General features: G+C 40.2%; 1 protein-coding gene across 1 annotated transcript; it reads right to left on the minus strand.

The window, feature by feature from the left end:
- Nucleotides 1-61: 61 nt before the first annotated feature.
- On the minus strand, nt 62-20,594 carry LOC124112340 (neutrophil cytosol factor 2-like). Its single transcript, XM_046472407.2, has 7 exons — nt 20,325-20,594; nt 14,496-14,578; nt 13,116-13,224; nt 11,479-11,616; nt 9,124-9,231; nt 6,902-6,958; nt 62-5,361 (listed from the first exon to the last, which is right to left on the minus strand). Exons 1-7 carry the CDS (start codon nt 20,502-20,504, stop codon nt 5,035-5,037), a joined length of 1,002 nt encoding a protein of 333 aa, XP_046328363.2. The 5' UTR covers nt 20,505-20,594; the 3' UTR covers nt 62-5,034.
- Nucleotides 20,595-21,815: the final 1,221 nt, after the last annotated feature.

Below are 21,815 nucleotides of genomic sequence, written 5' to 3' on the forward strand. Positions count from 1 at the left end.
TTCAATGCCCCCTGTGTTAGTGTCCACAAGAGCCACTTGATAAAACAACATAAGCTGTACATGTGCGTGATAATGTTTTAATAAATTAATTTAATAAACAAAGATTCCGTGAGTTAGCTGAATGGCAAGAATGGAATGATGTTTGACACATTAAGTTGTATAACTACATGGAATAACATGAATAATATTCATAAATATCATGTGACCAGCACAATGAGTCATGATAAATATGTGACATTCAACAACATTCTTCTAAAACCTGTTCAGAATATTTGAGGGAGTGTAGGCCTTCCATTATAACAATACATCCTACCCTGTTTACTAATTCAAGCAACAGAATCCTCACATAAAATACATATTTCAGACTGAATCTGTTTTTCCTTTAAAATCTGAATCTTTGCGTGATTTGAGTATGGTTTTATACCACATTCAGCAATCTTCCAGCAATATCACCAGAAATGGGCTTCACATATTGTACAGATCTAATTAAACCTAGGCTTTCAGCATGAGAGGCAGCTTTAAACCCTGGGTATCCCACCCCATATTTGTTTGAGCCTGTCTAATAATTTTAAAACACTATTTCAATGGGGCATACAGCATCCATCTACTCACACCTCTGTCGTAAGCTTATTTTATTGTATACTGCAGCATTATTCGAGCATTAAGATGGCAACCTGTAAATAATCAAGTCAGGATTAGGTGATCAAGTGATTGGTATTATGAGCCATGGGCGGATACAGCTTTTTTGAAAAGGGGGGTGCACAATTAAGATCTATTTATTGTCTTTGGTGGTAATTTAAACAGAAATAAAGATTTTTTTGGGAAATAAAAAGAGGGGGTGCGCACCCCCGCCTCTGTATCCGCCCATGTGAGCAACAATTGAAGTATGATGTCATGCTATCAATCAAGTGACCAATCCAGACCACCCAATCCTCATCTTCCTGAGGCAAGGGAGGTAACTGACTTTAAAATTCCAGTGGTCTTTTAAGGTCAGTTAACTCCCTTGCCTTGGGAATATGTCCAATCCTATAATTACGATTTGTGATCATCGTGACGGTGAGATTCACAAAGTGAGGTGTATTTTGTCCGTAGGGTTACAATGATACAGTAGGTATGAACATATGGGATGAACATTTGTGGTAAAAAAATCACAATTTATTTATCATGTAGCTTGAAAGATATAAGGGCATTTCAATCAATGAACGATCCATACATTTGATTATTGTGAAATCGGAAACGTTCAGGTTTATAATCTGACAATTGCAGACCAGAAAAACAAAAAAAATATTATATACTGACAAATATAGGTACAATGGATTGATCGAACATAATATTTTCATTAAAAAAGGAGGTTACTCAACTAATGATTAACAAATTTCTGTTCATAATCAGATATCTGGTAACTTCAAGAGAAAATATTTATTCTGCAATAAAATTCATTTTGAGAGAATTCACATCAAAGCGCAAAGGCTGAATAAAAATAGCAACGTACAATATCACAAAATAGGATCATATATGTTGAGCCACACTGCTAACTAGATATATACCAAATTTCATGACATTTTGTAAAAAAATGAGCAAGTAAAGGACCAAAAATGATTTTAAAATATAATTGAAATTTAAAATAAAACCTCTTCAGGTGTCAACATTTGTGGGAACTAGCATGTGAACTTTTAGCTTCATTGGTCCAGTGGTTCCTGGGGAGATTATGTTTACGGCACGGCGGATGCTGGACAAGGAGGCCATCACATAAGCTCACTTGACTTTAATCAGGTCAACTTGGCAACAGATAATCTTTTCACAATTTTAATCAAGGTGCTCATATGATTTGATGCACTCGGAAAGTAAGACCCGTTTTATTACAATATAGATCTTGATCATTGATCAGATTGTCTTGACTGGGCGCCACCGTGGAGGGACTTAAAGGGACATAACTTGTACTAGCCACTGGTGGCACGATTGAGCCAAGAAATCCCAACCCAGTCCGGCAAGGGTGGAAAGTAAACGTTTACAGCCAGTTAACTCCCTTGCCTCAGGAAGATGTGGGCAGAAGGTATTTGGGCCTTGAGAGGAAAATGAAAAATGCTTTAAGGGCAAACTCTTCACAATATACAGGAATAGACATTGCCACGAGCTCATTAGTCCGAGACAAGTGAAAATCTAGACAGAGTTAGTTGTTTCCTCCCAAAATCTAGCTATTGAACAATATCGCTTGTCCAAAATGAGCTGCAGACTGATTGGATATGACAACTGGTCTCACAGGCAGCTTGGGTTGTATACTCCCCAGGGAGCTGAGAATGAAAATCGAGTGCTCACTGATCCATAGACCGGAGTAATAATAGTGTAGCGCTATGAGCATCCACTTGGTGAATGGAATCTGGCGCATTATAAATGCACTTTTTATTATTTTCATTATTATTACCCCTGCTGTCTGTGGAACTACAGCATATGGCTCTGCTCAGAGACACAGTGAGTGAGGGAGTCAGGTTTAACGCCTCTTTGAACAGTATTCCAGTTATATCATGGCGTGTCAGTTTAATGTGCAGGAAACCCTGACGTGATGCAGGTCTGAGGTGTTTACCATTTTGGTGAGACCAACGAGCACGTAGGGTGCTGACAAACCAAGAAACATAATCAGATTTACATTTTATATCCTGATAGTACATAGCCATCCATCAGGCCACTGTTCGGGACTGGGTGGGTTGGGTCACAGGAAATCAGGGGAGGGTCACCAAAAACAAAACAATAATACACACATTTGGGGAGGGTCATGAAAAATTGGACATTTTAATTAAGGAGCTTTAGCTGTCTTTTCATGGGGAGGGTAATCGAAAAATAGGAGACAGTGTTAGAAATTGGCACTAGTTCTATAATCCTTGCCAAACTGCCCAATGGTTAAGGTATCATAAGGACTAGTAGAAATTTTCCATTTTTAAGGGTTTTGCTATATGTTATCATTATAAGGACTAGTGGACTAAAAATGTTAGTTTCTACCGCTGAGCAATAAGGGAGGTTCATTTCTTGCATGAAAAACCTCTGCCATACATCCCATAATAAGTTAGCAGTCCCTTAGACGTTTACCACTGAATGAAAATGAGCACGGATAAGGATAATAACAAAACAGGCATGGCACCCCAACCTGCAGATCTTTAAATCTAAGGGGCACAACACTGCATAGCGAGGTGCTGTAGCTCACCTGCTCACATACAAAAGTCGTGGTGCATACAAAAGACATACATTTGGCATAATTGAGTGATTAGTTCTGATTACAATATTTTGTAAAGACATTTAAGACTAGGTTCTTGTATACAAGTGTATGGGACTGTGGAGATCTTGAGCAAACACATATAAACATACAAAACATACAATCATAACTGAAAACAGTGAATTGCAGGATTGAATGGTGTTCATATACAGAGTGAGTGAGTGAGTTGGGTTTAAACAGTATTAAAGTTACATGTTTCAGTGTTAGCTTAACATGGCAGGAAATTCCGAAGTGATGCAGGTCTCAGACGTTTACCACTTTGGTATGGTGCTGACAAACCTAGAAACATAATCAGGGGATTCAAACCCATGATCATTGGTTTCTGGCGTGCCCAAGGGATGCAACTCTGCACAGCCAAGTGCAGCACCTTAGATTACTGGGCATCGTGTGACCACTTCACATACAGAATGGACTGGTGTTCATATATAGAATAGAAAGGTCTTAACTGTACTCATGTGGAGTGGAGTATACTCGAGTGGCATGGAGTATACTCGAGCCGCATGGAGTGGACTGTACTCATGTGGAGTGGAGTATACTCGAGCGGCATGGAGGACTGTTCTCATGTGGAGTGGAGTATACTCGAGTGGCATGGAGTGGACTGTACTCATGTGGAGTGGAGTATACTCGAGCGGCATTGAGCGGATTGTGCTCATGTGGAGTGGAGTGGAGTGGAGTGGAGTATACTCTAGCGGCATGGAGTGGACTGTACTCATGTGGAGTGGAGTATACTCTAGCGGCATGGAGTGGACTGTACTCATGTGGAGTGGAGTATACTCGAGTGGCATGGATAGGACTGTTCTCATGTGGAGTGGAGTATACTCGAGTGGCATGGAGTGGACTGTACTCATGTGGAGTGGAGTATACTCTAGCGGCATGGAGTGGACTGTACTCATGTGGAGCGGAGTATACTCGAGTGGCATGGAGTGGACTGTTCTCATGTGGAGTGGAGTATACTCGAGTGGCTTGGAGTGGACTACTCATGTGGAGTGGAGTATACTCGAGCGGCATGGAGTGGACTGTTCTCATGTGGAGTGGAGTATACTCGAGCGGCATGGAGTGGACTACTCATGTGGAGTGGAGTATACTCGAGCGGCATGGAGTGGACTGTGCTCACGTGGAGTGGAGTATACTCGAGCAGCATGGAGTGGACTGTTCTCATGTGGAGTGGAGTATACTCGAGTGGCATGGAGTGGACTGTACTCATGTGGAGTGGAGTATACTCTAGCGGCATGGAGTGGACTGTACTCATGTGGAGTGGAGTATACTCGAGTGGCATGGAGTGGACTGTACTCATGTGGAGTGGAGTATACTCGAGTGGCATGGAGTGGAGTGGATTACTGCAGCCATGGCACAAGCAAGGCAAAAACCTATATTTCTTTGTTTGCAGCTATGTAAATTCCTGCTCAATATGTTGGTGTGTATTGTGTTAGTTTGTCTCATCAGTTGTGCAGCTTAACATGCAATGCACAATTTTGTGGTGATAACGTAAATCTGCGTTCAGTGGAAAAAAACATTGGGTGCTTTTCACATTAGTTTTCCAGCTTTTCATTACTGTGAGGGTTGGTAGAACCTGTAAAACTATTTCTGAACTGCAAAATATCTCGACCTGCTTCATTTAATGCTATACCATAACAGTAAGTGATAAAACAGATTTTTGACTAGCTATCAAGAAATAAAATACACATAATTCAAGTTAAAAAAGGTAATAAATTATGAATTTTCTATTGGCATTGTTAAAAACAAGACTGAAATTGACTTGTTCATCACAGCTACACCTTTCGCTTCAATACCGGAGGCGGTGGACGTGGAGGCTTGTCTTTCTTCACTGAGGCTGTCCCATTTTTCAAAACTGGTGGAGCACGACTCGGGGGAATTGGCCTTGACCTTTCACCTGAACTTGACCTTACGTGGCCATTTTGTCCTGAGCTTGTTTGGAGAAATTTATTGTTGAAGTCCCTGATAGCTGTAGGTGGCAGCACAGGAGGAGGTCGGGTCGGAGGTGGAGGGGTCAAGGACCCCTTCATGGCCTTGACATTGTCAACACTTAGATGGTCACTTTTTCTGGATGGATTTGGTGAGGCTGGATTTGAATGGCACTGTATGAAAAAATATAGTGATATGATTATCTACAAGACTGAAATATATTTCAGTAGGATTTGTGTCTTATGAGAATAATATCCATTGAAAATAGTATCAAACATCTTTGAGGTCCTCTCCAAAGATAACTCAATCTAGGCCCACTTAATCCTTAACTTAACAGGTGGGTTATGGACAACTTTAACTTTCAACAGGTGGGTTACGGACAACTTTAACTTTCAACAGGTGGGTTATGGACAACTTTAACTTTCAACAGGTGGGTTATGGACAACTTTAACTTTTAACCCTTCAATCAAAGTGTTAAACTTACGAATTGCCTGCTTCACTCCATCACTTTACAAATCAGATATTTGAAACAATCTTTTGGGCCTGGTAACATAAGCAATCCCCACAATAAGGACGCAATAAGGACAAAGAGGGTATTGTCTTTCTAGTCTTTTGGTTTAGTCAATGGTGAGACCATTCCAGTTATTTGGGGGACAAGGTCATCTGATGATTCACCATCCGAAACTGTACAATCTTTGTATTATGAAGGAAACACCTATTTTTCTTCAGGATTAGAATGCCTTTCTTGCAGCGATTCATAGGGTTCACATGAGTGATGTCTACACTCCATTTGACCTTATAATCTCTCCATCTTCATCAACACACTTGAACCAGAACAGACACCACATGCGTCACTCGTCATGTCCAGTCATCTTCCCAAGGCAAGGGAGATAACTGACTATGGAAGTCCAGTCACCACCCTTGCCAAACTAGGCTGGAATTCTGGAGTTACATTTTGACTGGACTAACAAATCTATGCATAATCCAATGATAATTGCATAATGAACTAGACATCCGGTTCGTAAACAACATGGATTCAACGTTCAGATTTTGGTCAATTGTGTGTCAGCAGATATTTTCCAAATCTTTTCATGTTCTTAATCAAGGTGCTCAAGTGATCTGATGCACTTTCCAAGGTAAGACCTGTTTCATTTCAATTTAGATCTTGACTATCAATCTGATCGTCATGACTTAGTGCTGCCATTTTTTATGAAGCAAATTCAAGTGATATGAGACCTGGAATCTAATTGGTCAATTGGAGGGACATTGAGGGACTTAACTCGTAATAGCCACTGGTGGCGCTATGATTGAGCCCAGAAATTCCAGCCAAGTCCTGCAACTTGAAGCTGAACTGTTACAGTCAATTAACAGCCTTGCCTCGGGAAGATGGGTCCATTTTGTACTTTCACTTTCAAGAAAGGTCAGAGTTACCTACCCTTGGTTAAAATCCAGAAAATTGAAAATGCTAGTGGTTGAAAATGACACAGATATGGACCAGAAAATATCTATTATTGTCCTAAAGGTACTTTGTAACATAATCCTCTGGCCAATCTGTGTCTCACATTGCCTGATCCATCTTTAAGACGACTCTTACAAGAAGCACTGTTTGATGAGGACCCATTCTGAATTGGTCCAATCTGGACAGAGAAAGGTATCAAATCCCTTAAGATTTCAATGGAAAGTTCTTTAAAACTTGAAGGAAATATTTCTCACCTTCCTGGCACCTTCAAATCCAACGAACTTGTCATGCCGAGACATGGACGACACCACCTGTCAATCACACCAAACATGATGACAAATGTTATATTTGGGATAACACTTTATCATCCAAACCTGGCTCCCGAAAGGAGATATCGCTTGGTGAGATCAAGCGATATCTACACTGTAGATATCGCTGTAATGTAATTGCAACCCAATGCTTTGCAGACCATTGTGACGTCATTGGTTACCATGACGTCACAATCAAATGACATCACTAATGGCTGTGCTACAGAAGTTGTTAGCATGTTATCTATGTTATCGGTATACAGACTAAAACTGTTTCTACCGCTGGTATCTAAATCCTTTTTACCAGGTCTCCAGTCAAACCATTTCCAATCTCATGAGACGTACCACAGGTACCTGGGTATGGTCGGGTGTCAGGAGATTGGGTTCTTGTTTGGACTTGTCCAAGCCCTTACCGAGATTGACATCATGAGCATCAAGCTATGCAATTGGGATATAGAGAATCTCACCCGAGTGTCTTTTGATATCAAATATATCAACACGAGTTGATAAAAGTGGAAAAATTCCGAGGCTTGCCAAGGATTTTTGCCACTTTTATCAACGAGTGTTGATATATTTGATATCAAAAGACACAAGGGTGAGATTTTATTTATCATCCAACATCATTCTTCCAACTTTTTCAATTTGTAGAAAGTAATTAGCAGTGTTTTCAGTGTAAAAAGTACTACTAACAGCTTCAGTAGCAGAGCCATTAGTGATGTCATTTGATTGTGACGTCATGGTAACCGGTGACGTGACAATGGTCTGCAAAGCATTGTGATGTAATTTCATCTACAGTGTAGATATCGCTTGATCTCACCCAAGCGATATCTCCTGTGGGAGCCAGTTTTGGATTATTACAATGATATGCAATCAACCAAGACAACTAGTCTGACCACCCGATCAACTTAGTCACCTCTTATGACAAGCATAGATCCTATATTCTTCGGGAACCCCCGAATGGGTTCGACGTCAGCATTAAGAGCTTTACAGCAAATGGGGCATCTTAAACAATTGGGCACCAGTTGCCCTTCTTAAAATCTGAAGTTGATGATTACGTGTATTTAGGCCACATTTAACATGCCTAATATGGAATGTATTTGTTCTTATGCACTGGGTTGAAGACATGTTAAGCTTGAACAGATAGCTAGAACGCAACTTGCTTCGAAGAGAAAAAGGAAAAGTATGACATGGCACGTGCTGTCATGAGAAAAATCGGACTTACTTGAGTTTAGTTCACTTCGGTTTTGAGATGTTGTCGCGTTTGGACGTACATTTGTGACACTGGTTTGATAGTTCGGCTCAATAGGACGTATATTGTTCAGTTTGGTTTGATATGTCGTCGTGATAGGACGTACATTGAACAATTTCTTTTTATAGCTCGTCAAGATAGGACGTAGTAGAATGTGTTACGATAGGATGTCGCAATAGGACACAGCAATGCTAGCCAAAATCAGGGCTAAACTGATAGATTGATAGCAATAGATTTTGAGAATCATATTTAGTTAATTTGTCACATTTACATTTCATCATCTTTTTTAAGAAGAGATTCACGTTTAGTTCCCAAAATTTATTACCGTATTCGACGTAATAAGCGCCCCGCTCTAATAAGAGCCCACGGCGATATTTGCTAATATATTGGCAAGTGAACAATCCCAAGTAGCACCCCTTCCGATTGAACAATGTACACAAGACTTATTTATTCGGGTATAATACGCACTCGTGTGTTATATACACCCTTAATTATGGGCAATAAAATTCTGGAAAAATTTATCTGTCGTATATAAACAGTCAGGCAGTCAGCATAAACCACAAAATTTATCTTTAACTCTGTTTTTCCACCAAAATAATATGCTAATAAGGGCCCCCTATTTCCAATTTTGAGAGCGCCATGGGCGCTTATTACGTCAAATACGGTATCTGAAATATTTCATTATCAAGAACAGTGAGGGAATTCTCATTTTTGTTAATATTTAATATTCCATTGCACAACATGCACAGCGTTAGTCCTGTAGTCCTTGCCAAACTGCGCAATAGTTTATGTATCATAAGGACGAGTAGAAATTTTCACTTTTTAATGGTTTTGATAAACTGTGAGTTTCTATCAATCACTGATGCAGACAAGAAATTGTTTTATATTTCAAATCAGCATATTTACTGAACAGTCCTACCTTTGCCTGGCCCAAGAAGTCCTTTTTCTGTAGGTTGGCAACCAGTGACTTCGCCGGACGGAATACCAACTCCTTTATGGGGAACTCCAGCAGTGAAAGACATGGAGTCTGCAACAAAGTGAAAATCTTACAATAAATTTTATATTTTTTTGTACTTATCCGATCCCAAACAATACATTTCATCCCTCTTGTTTGATCCTGGTGTTGAAATGATCCTAAAAAAAAATTTCCAGCTTCGAAAAACACCTCACCACAACACATCCCAGTTGTCACCATGGTCAAAGCCATAAATACTCTACATTATCAAAATATTTCTTGAGTCATCACTTTACAAATCCTAATGTCACTGTTTAGCCCTTTTCACACACACACACACACACACACACACACACACACAAAACACACACAAAACACACACACACACACCAAAAGAGTTAGGAAGTAATCGTGTGTCGATAGTCGATAATCATGTGTGTGTGTATATACTGAACCACAAAAGAAACGTCACTTCAAGTAACATTGCATGATAAGTTGTCATTTAAATATTTGGGTAATTTTTGTCAAAGTATGCTACCACATACCAAGATTGATGAGGAATCAGCAAAACCAAGCCCTTGGACGATTACATGCTCGACAAACCGCCTGGCAAGAAGCCAATGCATTTCAAGTCCACATAAGGACCATATACTGGCTCCAGCAACGGTACCAGACCGCCAACTCTACAGATGATCGACCACGTAGTGGCAGACCAAGGGTCACCACCCAACGTCAGATTTGTCAGATTGTGCGACAGCATCTTCAAGATCATTTTGTTACTGCTGCGGAAACTGCTCGACAGACCATAGGGACAAACCAGCGACACATCAGTGCGGATACCGTGCGTCGACGATTGACGAGCAGACACCTCCACTGTCACAGGCCACAGCGAGGACCCATTCTGACACCACGTCATCGCCGGGACCGTCTTCAGTTGGCAACACAGCACTAGCATTGGCGCCACCAGCAGTGGAGAAGAGTTCTCTTCTCAGACGAGAGCTGTTACTGTATCTCAAAAGCAGATGGCAGAGAGAGAGTCTCGCGATGCCATAGGGAACGTTATTCCAAGATCATGGTGTGGGGTGGAATTGGCCTTGCACAGAGAGTCGGCCCTGTGGTGTTTCAGAACATCGGGCCAGGGAGAGGCAATGGTGTCACAGCAGCTCGGTACATTGATCAAGTCGCCATACCTCATTTGGCACATCGCCGCAACCACGAGTTCACACGATAACACCCGTGCCAACACTGCGAGAGCAACAAGAGACTTCCTCCAGCAGAATGGCATCAGAACCATGCAGTGGCCTGCACTCAGTCACGATTTTAATCCCATTGAGCACCTATGGAACGAGATTCAAAGACGGCTGAATGACGTCCGACCAAGGCCGACTACTGCAGCTCAGAGTGTGGGTTCAAGTGCCCATGGCCTTCATCAACTGCCTCATCCATTCCATTTATCGACGTTGTGCGGCAGTCATCAATGCACATGGGGGACACACAAGATACTGACTTGTGATGCCATTTTCTCAGAGACAAGTGTTATGTTTTCACCACCATTTTGTTTGATGCAATGTAAGTGACATGAGAGGTGGAATCTGATTGGTCAATAGGAGGGACATGGAAGGAACATAACTCATAATAGCCACTGGTGGAGCAACGATCGAGCCTAGAAATACCAGCCTGGTTAGGCCAAGTTAGAAACTGAATTTTTACAGTCAGTTAATGCCCTTGAATCGGGTAAATGTCAAAAACATGAGAACAAAAACATAAAAAAGGTGGTAGTAAATAACACAAGAAAATATGGCAACAGGGACCAAGCAGTTATAAACATGATCAATAAAGTCATTGATTGATTTTTGTAAAAGGTGATTATATTTAAATATTTTTCCATCGTGCGTTCAGGGCATAGAAATCTGTAAAACAGGTCATTAAGTTTATCCGGACTTATTCAGATATTGGTGAGTTATTACCCTACTACTACTGATACTACCTCCATTGACCTGAAGATCTGGAAAAGATTTTGAATATCGGGTAGAGAATAGGTCTTCAGCAACCCATGCTTTCTGTAAAAAGCAACAATGCTTGTTGTATGAGGCGACTAACAGGATCGGGTTTTCAGGCTTGCTGACTTGGTTGATGCATGTCATCGTATTCCAATTGCGTTGATCGATGCTCATAGCGGTAATATTGCTGAGTGCGGCGTTAAACAACAAACAAACAATCACCACTTCTGCTATTCCATAGATGACAGGACAGCTGACATATTCACATTCATAGATTAGTTTAGACAGGAATTGTGCATGAGATTCTGTAAACACCAACCGGCAAGGAGGACAAGGCAGTGACGACGACTGGTTCATGTTGTGGATCCTTCACAAGTCGAGATGCGTCGTGGACACATTTACACACTCCCTGTGTGTCAGACTGGTTCTGTAACACCAGAGCCAGGTTCATCAGTACCTGTAACAGAAGGATGCAACAGTAACAGAGGAACATGACAGTAACAGAGGAACTAAACAGTAACAGAGGAACATGACAGTAACAGAGGAACATGACAGTAACAGAGGAACTAGACAGTAACAGGAACTAGACAGTAACAGAGGAACATGACAGTAACAGAGGAACTAGACTGTAACAGAGGAACTAGACAGTAACAGGAACTAGACAGTAACAGAGGAACATGACAGTAACAGAGGAACTAGACTGTAACAGAGGAACTAGACAGTAACAGGAACTAGACTGTAACAGAGGAACATGACAGTAACAGAGGAACTAGACAGTAACAGAGGAACTAGACAGTAACAGAGGAACTAGACTGTAACAGAGGAACTAGACAGTAACAGGGGAACTAGACTGTAACAGAGGAACATGACAGTAACAGAGGAACATGACAGTAACAGAGGAACTAGACTGTAACAGAGGAACTAGACAGTAACAGAGGAACATGACAGTAACAGAGGGACACGACAGTAACAGAGGAACACGAACGTAACAGAAGGACGCAGATAACAGAAGGATAACAATGTGATCCAAAATAGCATGAAGTTACTTCCCTTTATATGCGCACACATCTGTCATGGTGGCAATAGGAGTTTGTATGCTTGTGATACATAGTTAGGGAGGCCCATTACGAGCCATAAAATATGTGTCAATTCTGATCATCATGATCATGATGATCATTCGTACAAAAAAATATGTTTGGAGCAAACACAATTTTTACAATGGTTACAATATAATGAGTGTAGAAATTGAGGTCTGTATTTCAAATAGTTTGAACCATCATTTGTGGTGGACATAGGATTACCACAGGGCATCTTCCTGGTAAAACGTGGATGCAGAATAAAAAAATAAAAATAGCATTAAGAATTTTGCTTAAATTTCAAAATGGATCACAGCTTTCAAAATTCAATTGATGGCAGCTTCATGGGTGAGTCCAGATTTACCATCAGCAACGTCTCTCAGCATCCAAGGATCACATAATGTTATACCCGTGAAGATGCGGGATAGAATAGGTCTTCAGCAACCCATGCTTGCCATAAAAGGCAACAATGCTTGTCGTAAAAGGCAACTAACGGGATCGGGTGGTTAGGCTCACTGACATGGTGGATGCATGTCATCGTATCCCAATTGCATAGATCGATGTCATGATGTCAATCACTGGATTGTCTGGTCCAAACTTGATTTTTTACTGCCATTATATAGCTGGAATATTGCTGAGTGCGGCATTAAACAACAAACAAACAAAACAAAAACTTAAGATACATCGCCCCACGTAATCTGGGGTAGAATTACTCCCCAGTAGTCCATGCTGAATCAAACAAAACCAATGGTCGACATTATGAACACCGTCCTAATTTAGTTGCTTTTCACGACAAGCAATAGGGTGCTATTCTAACCTATGTTAAAGAAGCGCAGAACATTGAATCTCGTGACACTGACATACAAGATGGAGACCTCACCTGGCTTGTGTAGAGTTTGATGGGAAGGCCTAGCTGCCTGTAGTCGATCAGACTGCTTCCTCGCATCTTCTCCAGTGTACTCTGAAAGTCCACCCCCGCCTCCCTGTACCTGCAATAATCATTGTCATCAGTTATTTGGCAAAATATTTTTTTTCAATTGATTTACAGATACCCCTTGAAAATGAAAATTGAAAAAATAATATCTGAAAAGCACATATTTACTTTGTGTTTACTTATGTGTTCACCCCTAAAACACAATGAAACATGTTGTGCATCTAATAGGGCCATTATTTGTCTATTTGTTGGATCACACATCCACTGGCCGTCTTTTTCTTCAAAATTGGAAAAAAGAAATATCCAAATTTACACTCTTTTTTTTTCAAAGACATACATGCAAAATTATTTTGAATTGAATCAGCATGATCAGTGTTTTAATTTTTTTTTATAAAACTTATGATGCTCAATTTGACATTAATATTTTGACAAACCATTTAGTTGACAAGTCATAGCAAAATGCCTTGCATAATCATGCAAATATATCTAGAGTTATGTCCCCTGTCTTTGATATACTGACTTTAACTGGCTCCATTTGTAGCAGGGCGTAGAGTCATCCCACAGATGACATCCTTACCTTGTCAGCTTGCTGACGGGGTTAACCTCTTTGGTCATGTGGACAAGGCGTCCAATTTCTGATCAGAAGATCCGTGGTTCGAATCCCACCAAGGGACTCGGAAATTTGAGGGCCGCTACATTGGCACCCGACGTGGGGCTCAGCGCGTTCATATTAAATTTGAGCAAAATAAGCCTCAATCCCTAATATGCGGCCCGGGACATGCCTTCTGTTGACGGGGGAATATGTAGCAGGGCGTAGAGTCATCCCACAGATGACATCCTTACCTTGTCAGCTTGCTGACGGGGTTAACCTCTTTGGTCATGTGGACAAGGTGTCCAACTTCTGATCAGAAGGTCCGTGGTTCGAATCCCACCAAGGGACTCGGAAATTTTATGGCTGCTACACACTGTTGGTGCAGATGCCACACTTGATGAAAGAACTAATATGGTAACCATTATGCAAATGATTATGTTAATTTAGGAGGACTTTTTAAACCACCAGGAGCAAGCCTTCTACATCAGCGGGATCCAGACACTCCAGCATCATTGGTAGAAGGATGTGGACGTCAGGGGAGATTATGTTGAAAAATAATGAACAACCAACTCAATCAACAGAGTCCATAATTGTTAGGCTTGGTATCTATACAACCATCATTGGCCTTGTGGTTTCAAAGGAGATATTGAAAACATAAGCTGGCAATGGAGCAAACACCATGACACACCACTTTCAGTCAAGGAACCAACTTTGTTGGTGTTCATAAAACTCACCTTTGTAGCTTGAGGTATGTGCATCCTCTTTGGAAATAGGCCACCGCCAAGAAGGGATCTTTGGTAATGGCATCGGAGAACCACTGCAAAAACAATACATAATGTGTCATTTACAAGGGAAGGCAAAAATAATTGGAACTGAAATAGGAATAATCAAAGCTAAATTGGGCACTTTGTTAACAATAAACAAAAAGGGAAATCCCAATATCAAAAATAGATTCTGGGAAACAGACTGAGTGAAGAATTTATCTTTTCACATTTTAAATATGATGCAATGCAAATACTGCCATAAACCAGTCTGTTTGAAAAGGGTTCCTCTTCAGTACATCAGACTTTGGTTACTCTTGTCAAAGTTAAAGTTAAATTTTTTCTAATCTAGGAACAATATGGGTGAGCTAATAACTGTAACAACACAGCATTATCATAGAAGCAGCATTGCTTCCCTGGTTTTGCATTTTCAACATAAGATAAATACTGTATTCGACGTAATAAGCGCCCCGCTCTAATAAGCACCCACGGCGATATTTGCTAATATATTTGCTAGTGAACATTCCCAATAAGCGTCCCTTCCGATTGATCAATGACCACAAGACTTATTTATTCGTGCATGATACGTTTGTTATATGCACCCTTAATTATGAGCAATTAAATTCTGGAAAAATATATCTGTCGTATATAAACATTTCAGGCTGTCAGCATAAACCACGAAATTTACGATCTTTCGTCTCTGTTGTTTTTCACCAAAATAATATTCTAATAAGAGCCCCCTATTTCTAATTTTGAGAGCGCCCTGGGCGCTTATTATGTCGAATACGGTACCATCGATTTATCCAAGATCGAAAACTAAAAGCTCTTGGCAGGCAAATCAAGAAAAAAGTTGTTACTTTGTTTAAAATTTTGATTTTTTTTACATGTGACAGGATAAAATAGTTTTATATATTTTGGGAATTCTATTAGTTTTTATCTTTCTACTGAATTAAATATTCAGTCAAGTATGTTTTAAACATTATACGTCACACTTCAGCTTTCCTAATTCTCTGTTTCAGCTGACTGCATGAGTACTTTGCCACAGCCTCTGGTCTAGTGCACTATCACTGCCCAAGCGCGCCCCTTACTGCCCCTTTGTGTTTAACTCCATAGGGGGGCACGGGTGGCCCAGTCGTCTAAGGCGCCGCGATTCGCTGTGCAGAGTTGCGTCCCTTGGGCACGCCAGAAACCTATGATTGTGGGTTCGAATCATGGTTCGCCCCGATTATGTTTCTAGGTTTGTCAGCACCATACCTGTGCTCGTGGTAAACGTCTGAGACCTGCATCACTTCGGGCTTTCCTCCCACATTAAGCTGACACGCCGTGATATGACTGGAATAGTGTTAAAAGTGGCGTTAAACCCAACTCACTTAACTCCATAGCTTACTGTCTTCAGTTTATAGGGTTTTGTTTTACTACAGTTTAGATATCACATTTGATGTTACTATCAGATGATCACAAGTATAGCATTGGACATTGTGGTATTCACAATTGGATAAGTCTTGTGATTCATTCATGGACAATTGGATTCATTTCTAAAGGTTAGTCTTCTGTTGATATTTTATAGTTTGTATGTATTCCTCGGATTTGTAGGCATTTAGAGGTTATCACGCTAGTGTGTTTGGGGATGGTAAATGGGACGGGTAACGCGGGTACTCGGGTCGGGTGGGTATTGAGTAGAACCCGGGTACTCGCAGGACTACCTGGAACCGTGGTTAGTCACGTGATATATTGTTTAATGACAAAAATTATCTAAAACTCTGTGGTTACACTACAAGTCACTAATGTTCCCTTTTCTTTCTGACTATGCACCCATTCCTTCTGACTTGTATATGTTGGAATAAAGATAAAACTTCATGCAGTAAACTTCAGTGTATGCATGACCTGATCGTTTAATATGTGCATCTGAATACATTTTGCGAGGGCAAACTTTTCCCATCAGACTGTTTGTGCCTATCTCTTGAGACCTACAGTGGGTACCCGGGTAGGGTCGGGTAATAGGATACATTTGGATATGTAGCATATTCGACATAATAATCGCCCAGGGCGCTCTCAAAATAAGAAATAGGGGGCTCTTATTAGAATATTATTTTGGTGAAAAAACAGAGTTGAAAGATAGATTTCGTGGTTTATGCTGACAGCCTGAAGTGTTTATGTACGACACATATATTTTTCCAGAATTTATTAACCCATAACTAAGGGTGCACATAACACACAAGTGCGTATTATACGTGAATATATAAGTCTTGTGATCATTGATCAATCGGAAGGGGTGCTGGATTGTTCACCAGCCAATATATTAGCAAATGTCGCCATTGGCGCTTATTACGTCGATTACGGTATATCCAATACATGTATGTATTAAGTAGGTTTATAATATGAGATTAATTAAGTGTTGACGTAATGAAAGTTTATCTATTAGCAGTTATAACATTTTGTATATCATCAAATTGAATGATATATTTGATGTCAGCATATATTTATATTTTGTCTAATGAATGTTTTACAATTGTTTCAGGGTTTGATTTATCAGTAATAGACTTGGCTATAACTGCGATCAACACCTTTGTCTGTTCTTCAAGTCAAGAAGCAGTCCCCGTTTCGTATATGTTCCTTTTTTCCTTAAATTCAGGCGTGTTTTATCATTGTATATTAACATTACATTCAATAATGTAAAACTTATCATTAAGCCTCCTACCCAAGGGCGTTCCTGCCAAAACATAACTCCGGAATTCCAGCCTAGTCTGGCAAGGATGGAAACTTCATTTTAATGGCCACTTAACGCCCTTGCCTCGGGAACATCCACAAGTCATCACAAAAGATAAACGATGTTAAATGAATTGGGAATGTTTTAATTCCAATTTGGGAATATCAATGCCATTAGCTGTTATTAGTTGAATATCAGCCTCTGAGCAGGTCTAGATAAATCCCAGAACACATCACTCTACCACCTATACTACTGATCTCGCAAATAAATAATTTCTTCTTTCATATTTAGCAAGTTCATTAATATCCAATCTGCCAACAGAGGGTGCTAGCCTAACATGTGGTTTGAAAGAAACAGACGGACATGAGATTTATTATCTTCCTCGTATATTTTTTTTTTTATTCGAGTTCACAAATGATCGTCACTCGGCATATTTTGAGTAACGACAGAATGCAAGAGGTTTAATTCATTCAGACCTGGATTTCCATGTTGTTTTCTGTTCTCACAAGAATATGCCATGCTCTTTAGGCCAAAACAAATACCGTATTCGACGTAATAAGCGCCCAGGGCGCTCTCAAAATTGGAAATAGGGGGGTCTTATTAGAATATAATTTTGGTGAGAGAAAAAACAGAGTTGAAAGATTGTAAATTTCGTAGTTTATGCTGACAGCCTGAAATGATGCAAAAGAAATGTATGTGCGTATTATACATGACAGATATATTATCCAGAATTTAATTGCCAATAATGAAGGGTGCATATAAAACACGAGTTTGTATATACACGAATAAATAAGTCTTGTACACATTGATCAATCGGAAGGGTGCTAAGTCGGATTGTTCACTAGCCAATATATTACAGAGCTCAAGATAATCAGAAATGCAGAAATACACAGTAAAATATAATCCAAGCGTATCAAATACGCAACGAACATTACAGATACGCTACAAAAATAAAACTTGTGCGTATCGTCAAAATATTGTGAAGTAACCCTGCATATTCGATTAGCAAATCAGCAACTTATTTTGAAATTATAAAGGGGCATTCCGTCAACCTTGCCAAACTCCACGATGACAGTTACATCATGATCATTTGCCATCACACTTTCTTGTGGAAGTATCATGGTATTTTTGAGTCCTATAAAGCTCTCGAACCCACACGACACCAGTTTGCAGGGACTAGATGAATAGTGTTTTTAAATATTTAACTTAAATACCCACATGTGTAAAAACTAGTTGGTAACAGAAATTTGAATACGCAGGTAGAATTACTGACACCCAATGATTTTAAAATGCATGGGTAAAATACCCACAACACCAAAAGCTTATTTGGAGCTCTGATACTAGCAAATATCGCCATGGGCGCTTATTAGAGCGGGGCGCTTATTACGTCGAATACAGTATGTCCACTTCCTACTTCAGTCAGAAGGGTGTTAGAGGTAGTCATCAACATTTGAAACATTCCACATGTCACAGGCCAATAAACATGATAAATCATCAGGTTGTCAAAATAGTTGGACAGCTTATTAATCTTTCACTGACATTGACATTGTTCTGCGTACCACTTCATGGTGAGGGTAATCAACTACATAGAGACCGTCAGCAGCTTCACAATATTTGACTACTACAACCATGCATTAATGCTGGATTTATCATTATTCATTGTACAAAACCCATGTCAGCTAGATAACGTAAATGTATATATGAAAATATGAAAACACAAAAAGTTAGAAATCATACAAGAGTTCACAGATCGGGCAATGTGTGGTGTTTCATTAAGTATCAAGAAACTAGGTAAAACACATGCCAGTTTTCTTCAAGTTTAGGTACAGTACAATGAAATGGGATTTTATGTCGTGTCCAAGATTTTTGCACATACATAGCGATGTGTGTGTGTGTGTGTGTGTGTGTGTGTACGAATGACGATTTTATAGTGCTAGCCCACTGAGCAGTTTAAGAACTAAGACACAGTATACTGTCTCCGAGCAGACCAATCCTTGTTTTATGCCCTTAATCCGAGCACCAGGATGGGAAACAACAAGTACCGTCTTTTTGTATGACGCGGCCGGGAATTGAACCCCATTTTGGTATGACGCGGCCGGGGATCAAACCCTCGACCTTCCGCTCTCCGGGCGGACACTCTACCACCTGACCACGGAGGCGGTTGCTGTGAGTGAGTGAGTGAGTTGAGTTTGATTTTACGCCGCTTTTAGCATTATTCCAGCAATATCACAGGGGGGGACACCAGAAATGGGCTTCACACATTGTACCCACGTCGGGAATCGAACCCGGGCAGGGTGTGGCGAGCGAACGCTTTAACCACTAGGCTACCCGACCGCCCCGCGGTTGCTGTGAAACAGAGTGTTTGTTTTTTAGCTGTGAGTGGTTGAAAAGGTAATTGTTCTAATTATTATGTCTTACAGTAACCTAATAGATATTGTATTTACTGCAGTATAATGCCGAAAGCAATACTGATTACCACATCAATACACATCATTCTTTCTGTATCATGTAACATATCATATGTTTGTTTCTTTTGTCAGCAATATTCTAGCCATAAGACAGTGGCCTGTAAATACTCAAATCTGGACCAGACAATCCAGTGATCGATATTGCGATCAGCGATCTATGCCGTTGCATACAAGGACTACCTGATACGATGTCATCATGCCTGACCATACGATCCATTTGGTGGCCTCTTACTAGGGACCACTTCGAGCCCGGTATCCCCACAGACCCATATATAAGCAAGTGATTTACGGTTCAAGACCAAAATGTTTTGTAATGCAACTGGCCAATGTCACTGTAGCCTGACGTGTTGGTCCTAGTCGGATTGAAATATTGTTGATCTAAAAATCACCGTGCGATTATAGAATTTGTTTGTCACCTAATAGTTTAATAAAAACTAGATATATCTCAAGAAAAATATCTAGCGTCGCAAAATACATATTTACGCGCGCCTTTTCGATCTTTGGGGTAAGTTGTAGTAGTTTATCCCCAACTCTATCCTTAGCGCTTGGACATTGAATAAAAATAGTGGCAAACATATTCTATAGCTGCTCCAAAATCACCATTTCCATAGTTTAGTTTCCTCTCACCTTCAAAGCCTGGTCGTGATGGGGTGTTGCTGCTGCCAAATAGGTTACACCTATGTTGAAAAGGATTTTCGCTGATGGGTCGACGATTTGTCGAAATTTATCAATGGCTTCTTCAAATTTGCCATTTTCAAAATAAATGATTGCTTCATTCCATGTCGTTAATATCTCTTTCAGTGACATCTCCGCCGCTCTTTCCTCCCTGGCGACATTTAACAGGCATGCTACAGTTCACTGAGGTGTGATTACGTGATACATCAGCTTGGAGGGCGTGGGAATTCCCCAGGAATGCCGGAAGCTAGTTTAGAGTATTTGTAAAACAACTATTATTATATTTTTAAAAAGAAAGAATGTTTAATTGGAGTATGGACTACTATGTCATTAAAATACATAACTACGTTTAAAACAAACGAATCATTAAAATTTAAAATCATATGTAAAACTGTAACACTTGATTGGGTCAGCACGAATATTTTCACTATCATCATAAATATTAGTTGTTGTCCAGATAGTATAACATTTATGACGCCTGTGAATGACATCGAGGCCGAGGATATCCTGTCAATGTGGTCGTCTCAAAGAGCAAAGAGTATAATATGTATTATAAATGTAACTGAACCGGGAAAAAACATGTTTGAAATCGTGTTCCGTTCTGAAACAGTAATATGAGTAACAGGCATATGAGTCGCTATAATGACGAAATAGTCACTGTAGATCTAGCGCAAATTTGGCTTACAAATACAAGTACGTATCTGTTTTCGAGTGGTCATTAACGATCGGTGACTTGACTAAATCAGTATTGACTATAATTATCATCGTACCCCTTGGGACGTTGCTCATGATATCAATTACTTAATTGACTCTATTATTTACAGGCTGCCTCATACAGCTGGAGTAGTGCGACTTTAAACACGAAACGAGTATATAGCTTGAGAAAACTTAACTTTGCACACCATCTGATATAAACCGACACAATCTGATACAAACCGACTTACAGATTACCAAGACTTGAAAAGATGGGTGATGTTTCATTAACTGCACACACCAAATCCCTTTTAATATTAGTGAGCATTTGATTTAGGAAATATATGTATATATCTATTTAGGGGGGGGGGGGGGGGGGGGGGGATAGAGAGGGCATGTATGTAATTGTCCTCTACTGTTAATCCTCCACCTACTATATATATTCTGTACAAATTTCCTCGTTCTTCATCATGCACTCAAACTCATACCGGAACTTCGGAAGCAAAGGCAGTCGTCCTATCAGACTCGCTAAGTGCACTTCAAGCCGTCAGTGGTAGAAACTCAAACTCCAGGCCAAACACAGTCAACAATATTCTATACGAATATACAAAACTATCGGACGAAAGGCAACAGGTGGAGCTGTGTTGGATCCCCTCTCACATAGATATTCATGGAAATGAAAAAGCACACTCACTGGCGAAGCTAGCTCTAGACAAAGCGGACATACAGCCTATTCCCTGTAGTAAACTA

The sequence above is a fragment of the Haliotis rufescens genome, unplaced genomic scaffold (assembly GCF_023055435.1).
Source record: "Haliotis rufescens isolate VD_foot unplaced genomic scaffold, xgHalRufe1.0.p SCAF_8, whole genome shotgun sequence".
NCBI classification, from domain to species: domain Eukaryota; kingdom Metazoa; phylum Mollusca; class Gastropoda; order Lepetellida; family Haliotidae; genus Haliotis; species Haliotis rufescens.

Coding starts and splice junctions, on each gene's coding strand:
- LOC124112340 (XM_046472407.2), bottom strand. CDS start 20,504: ATGTCACTGAAAGAGATATTAACGACATGGAATGAAGCAATCATTTAT. Junction 14,579..20,324: donor ATCACGACCAGGCTTTGAAG/GTGAGAGGAAAC, acceptor TTGTTTTTGCAG/TGGTTCTCCGATGCCATTAC. Junction 13,225..14,495: donor ACATACCTCAAGCTACAAAG/GTGAGTTTTATG, acceptor TGATTATTGCAG/GTACAGGGAGGCGGGGGTGG.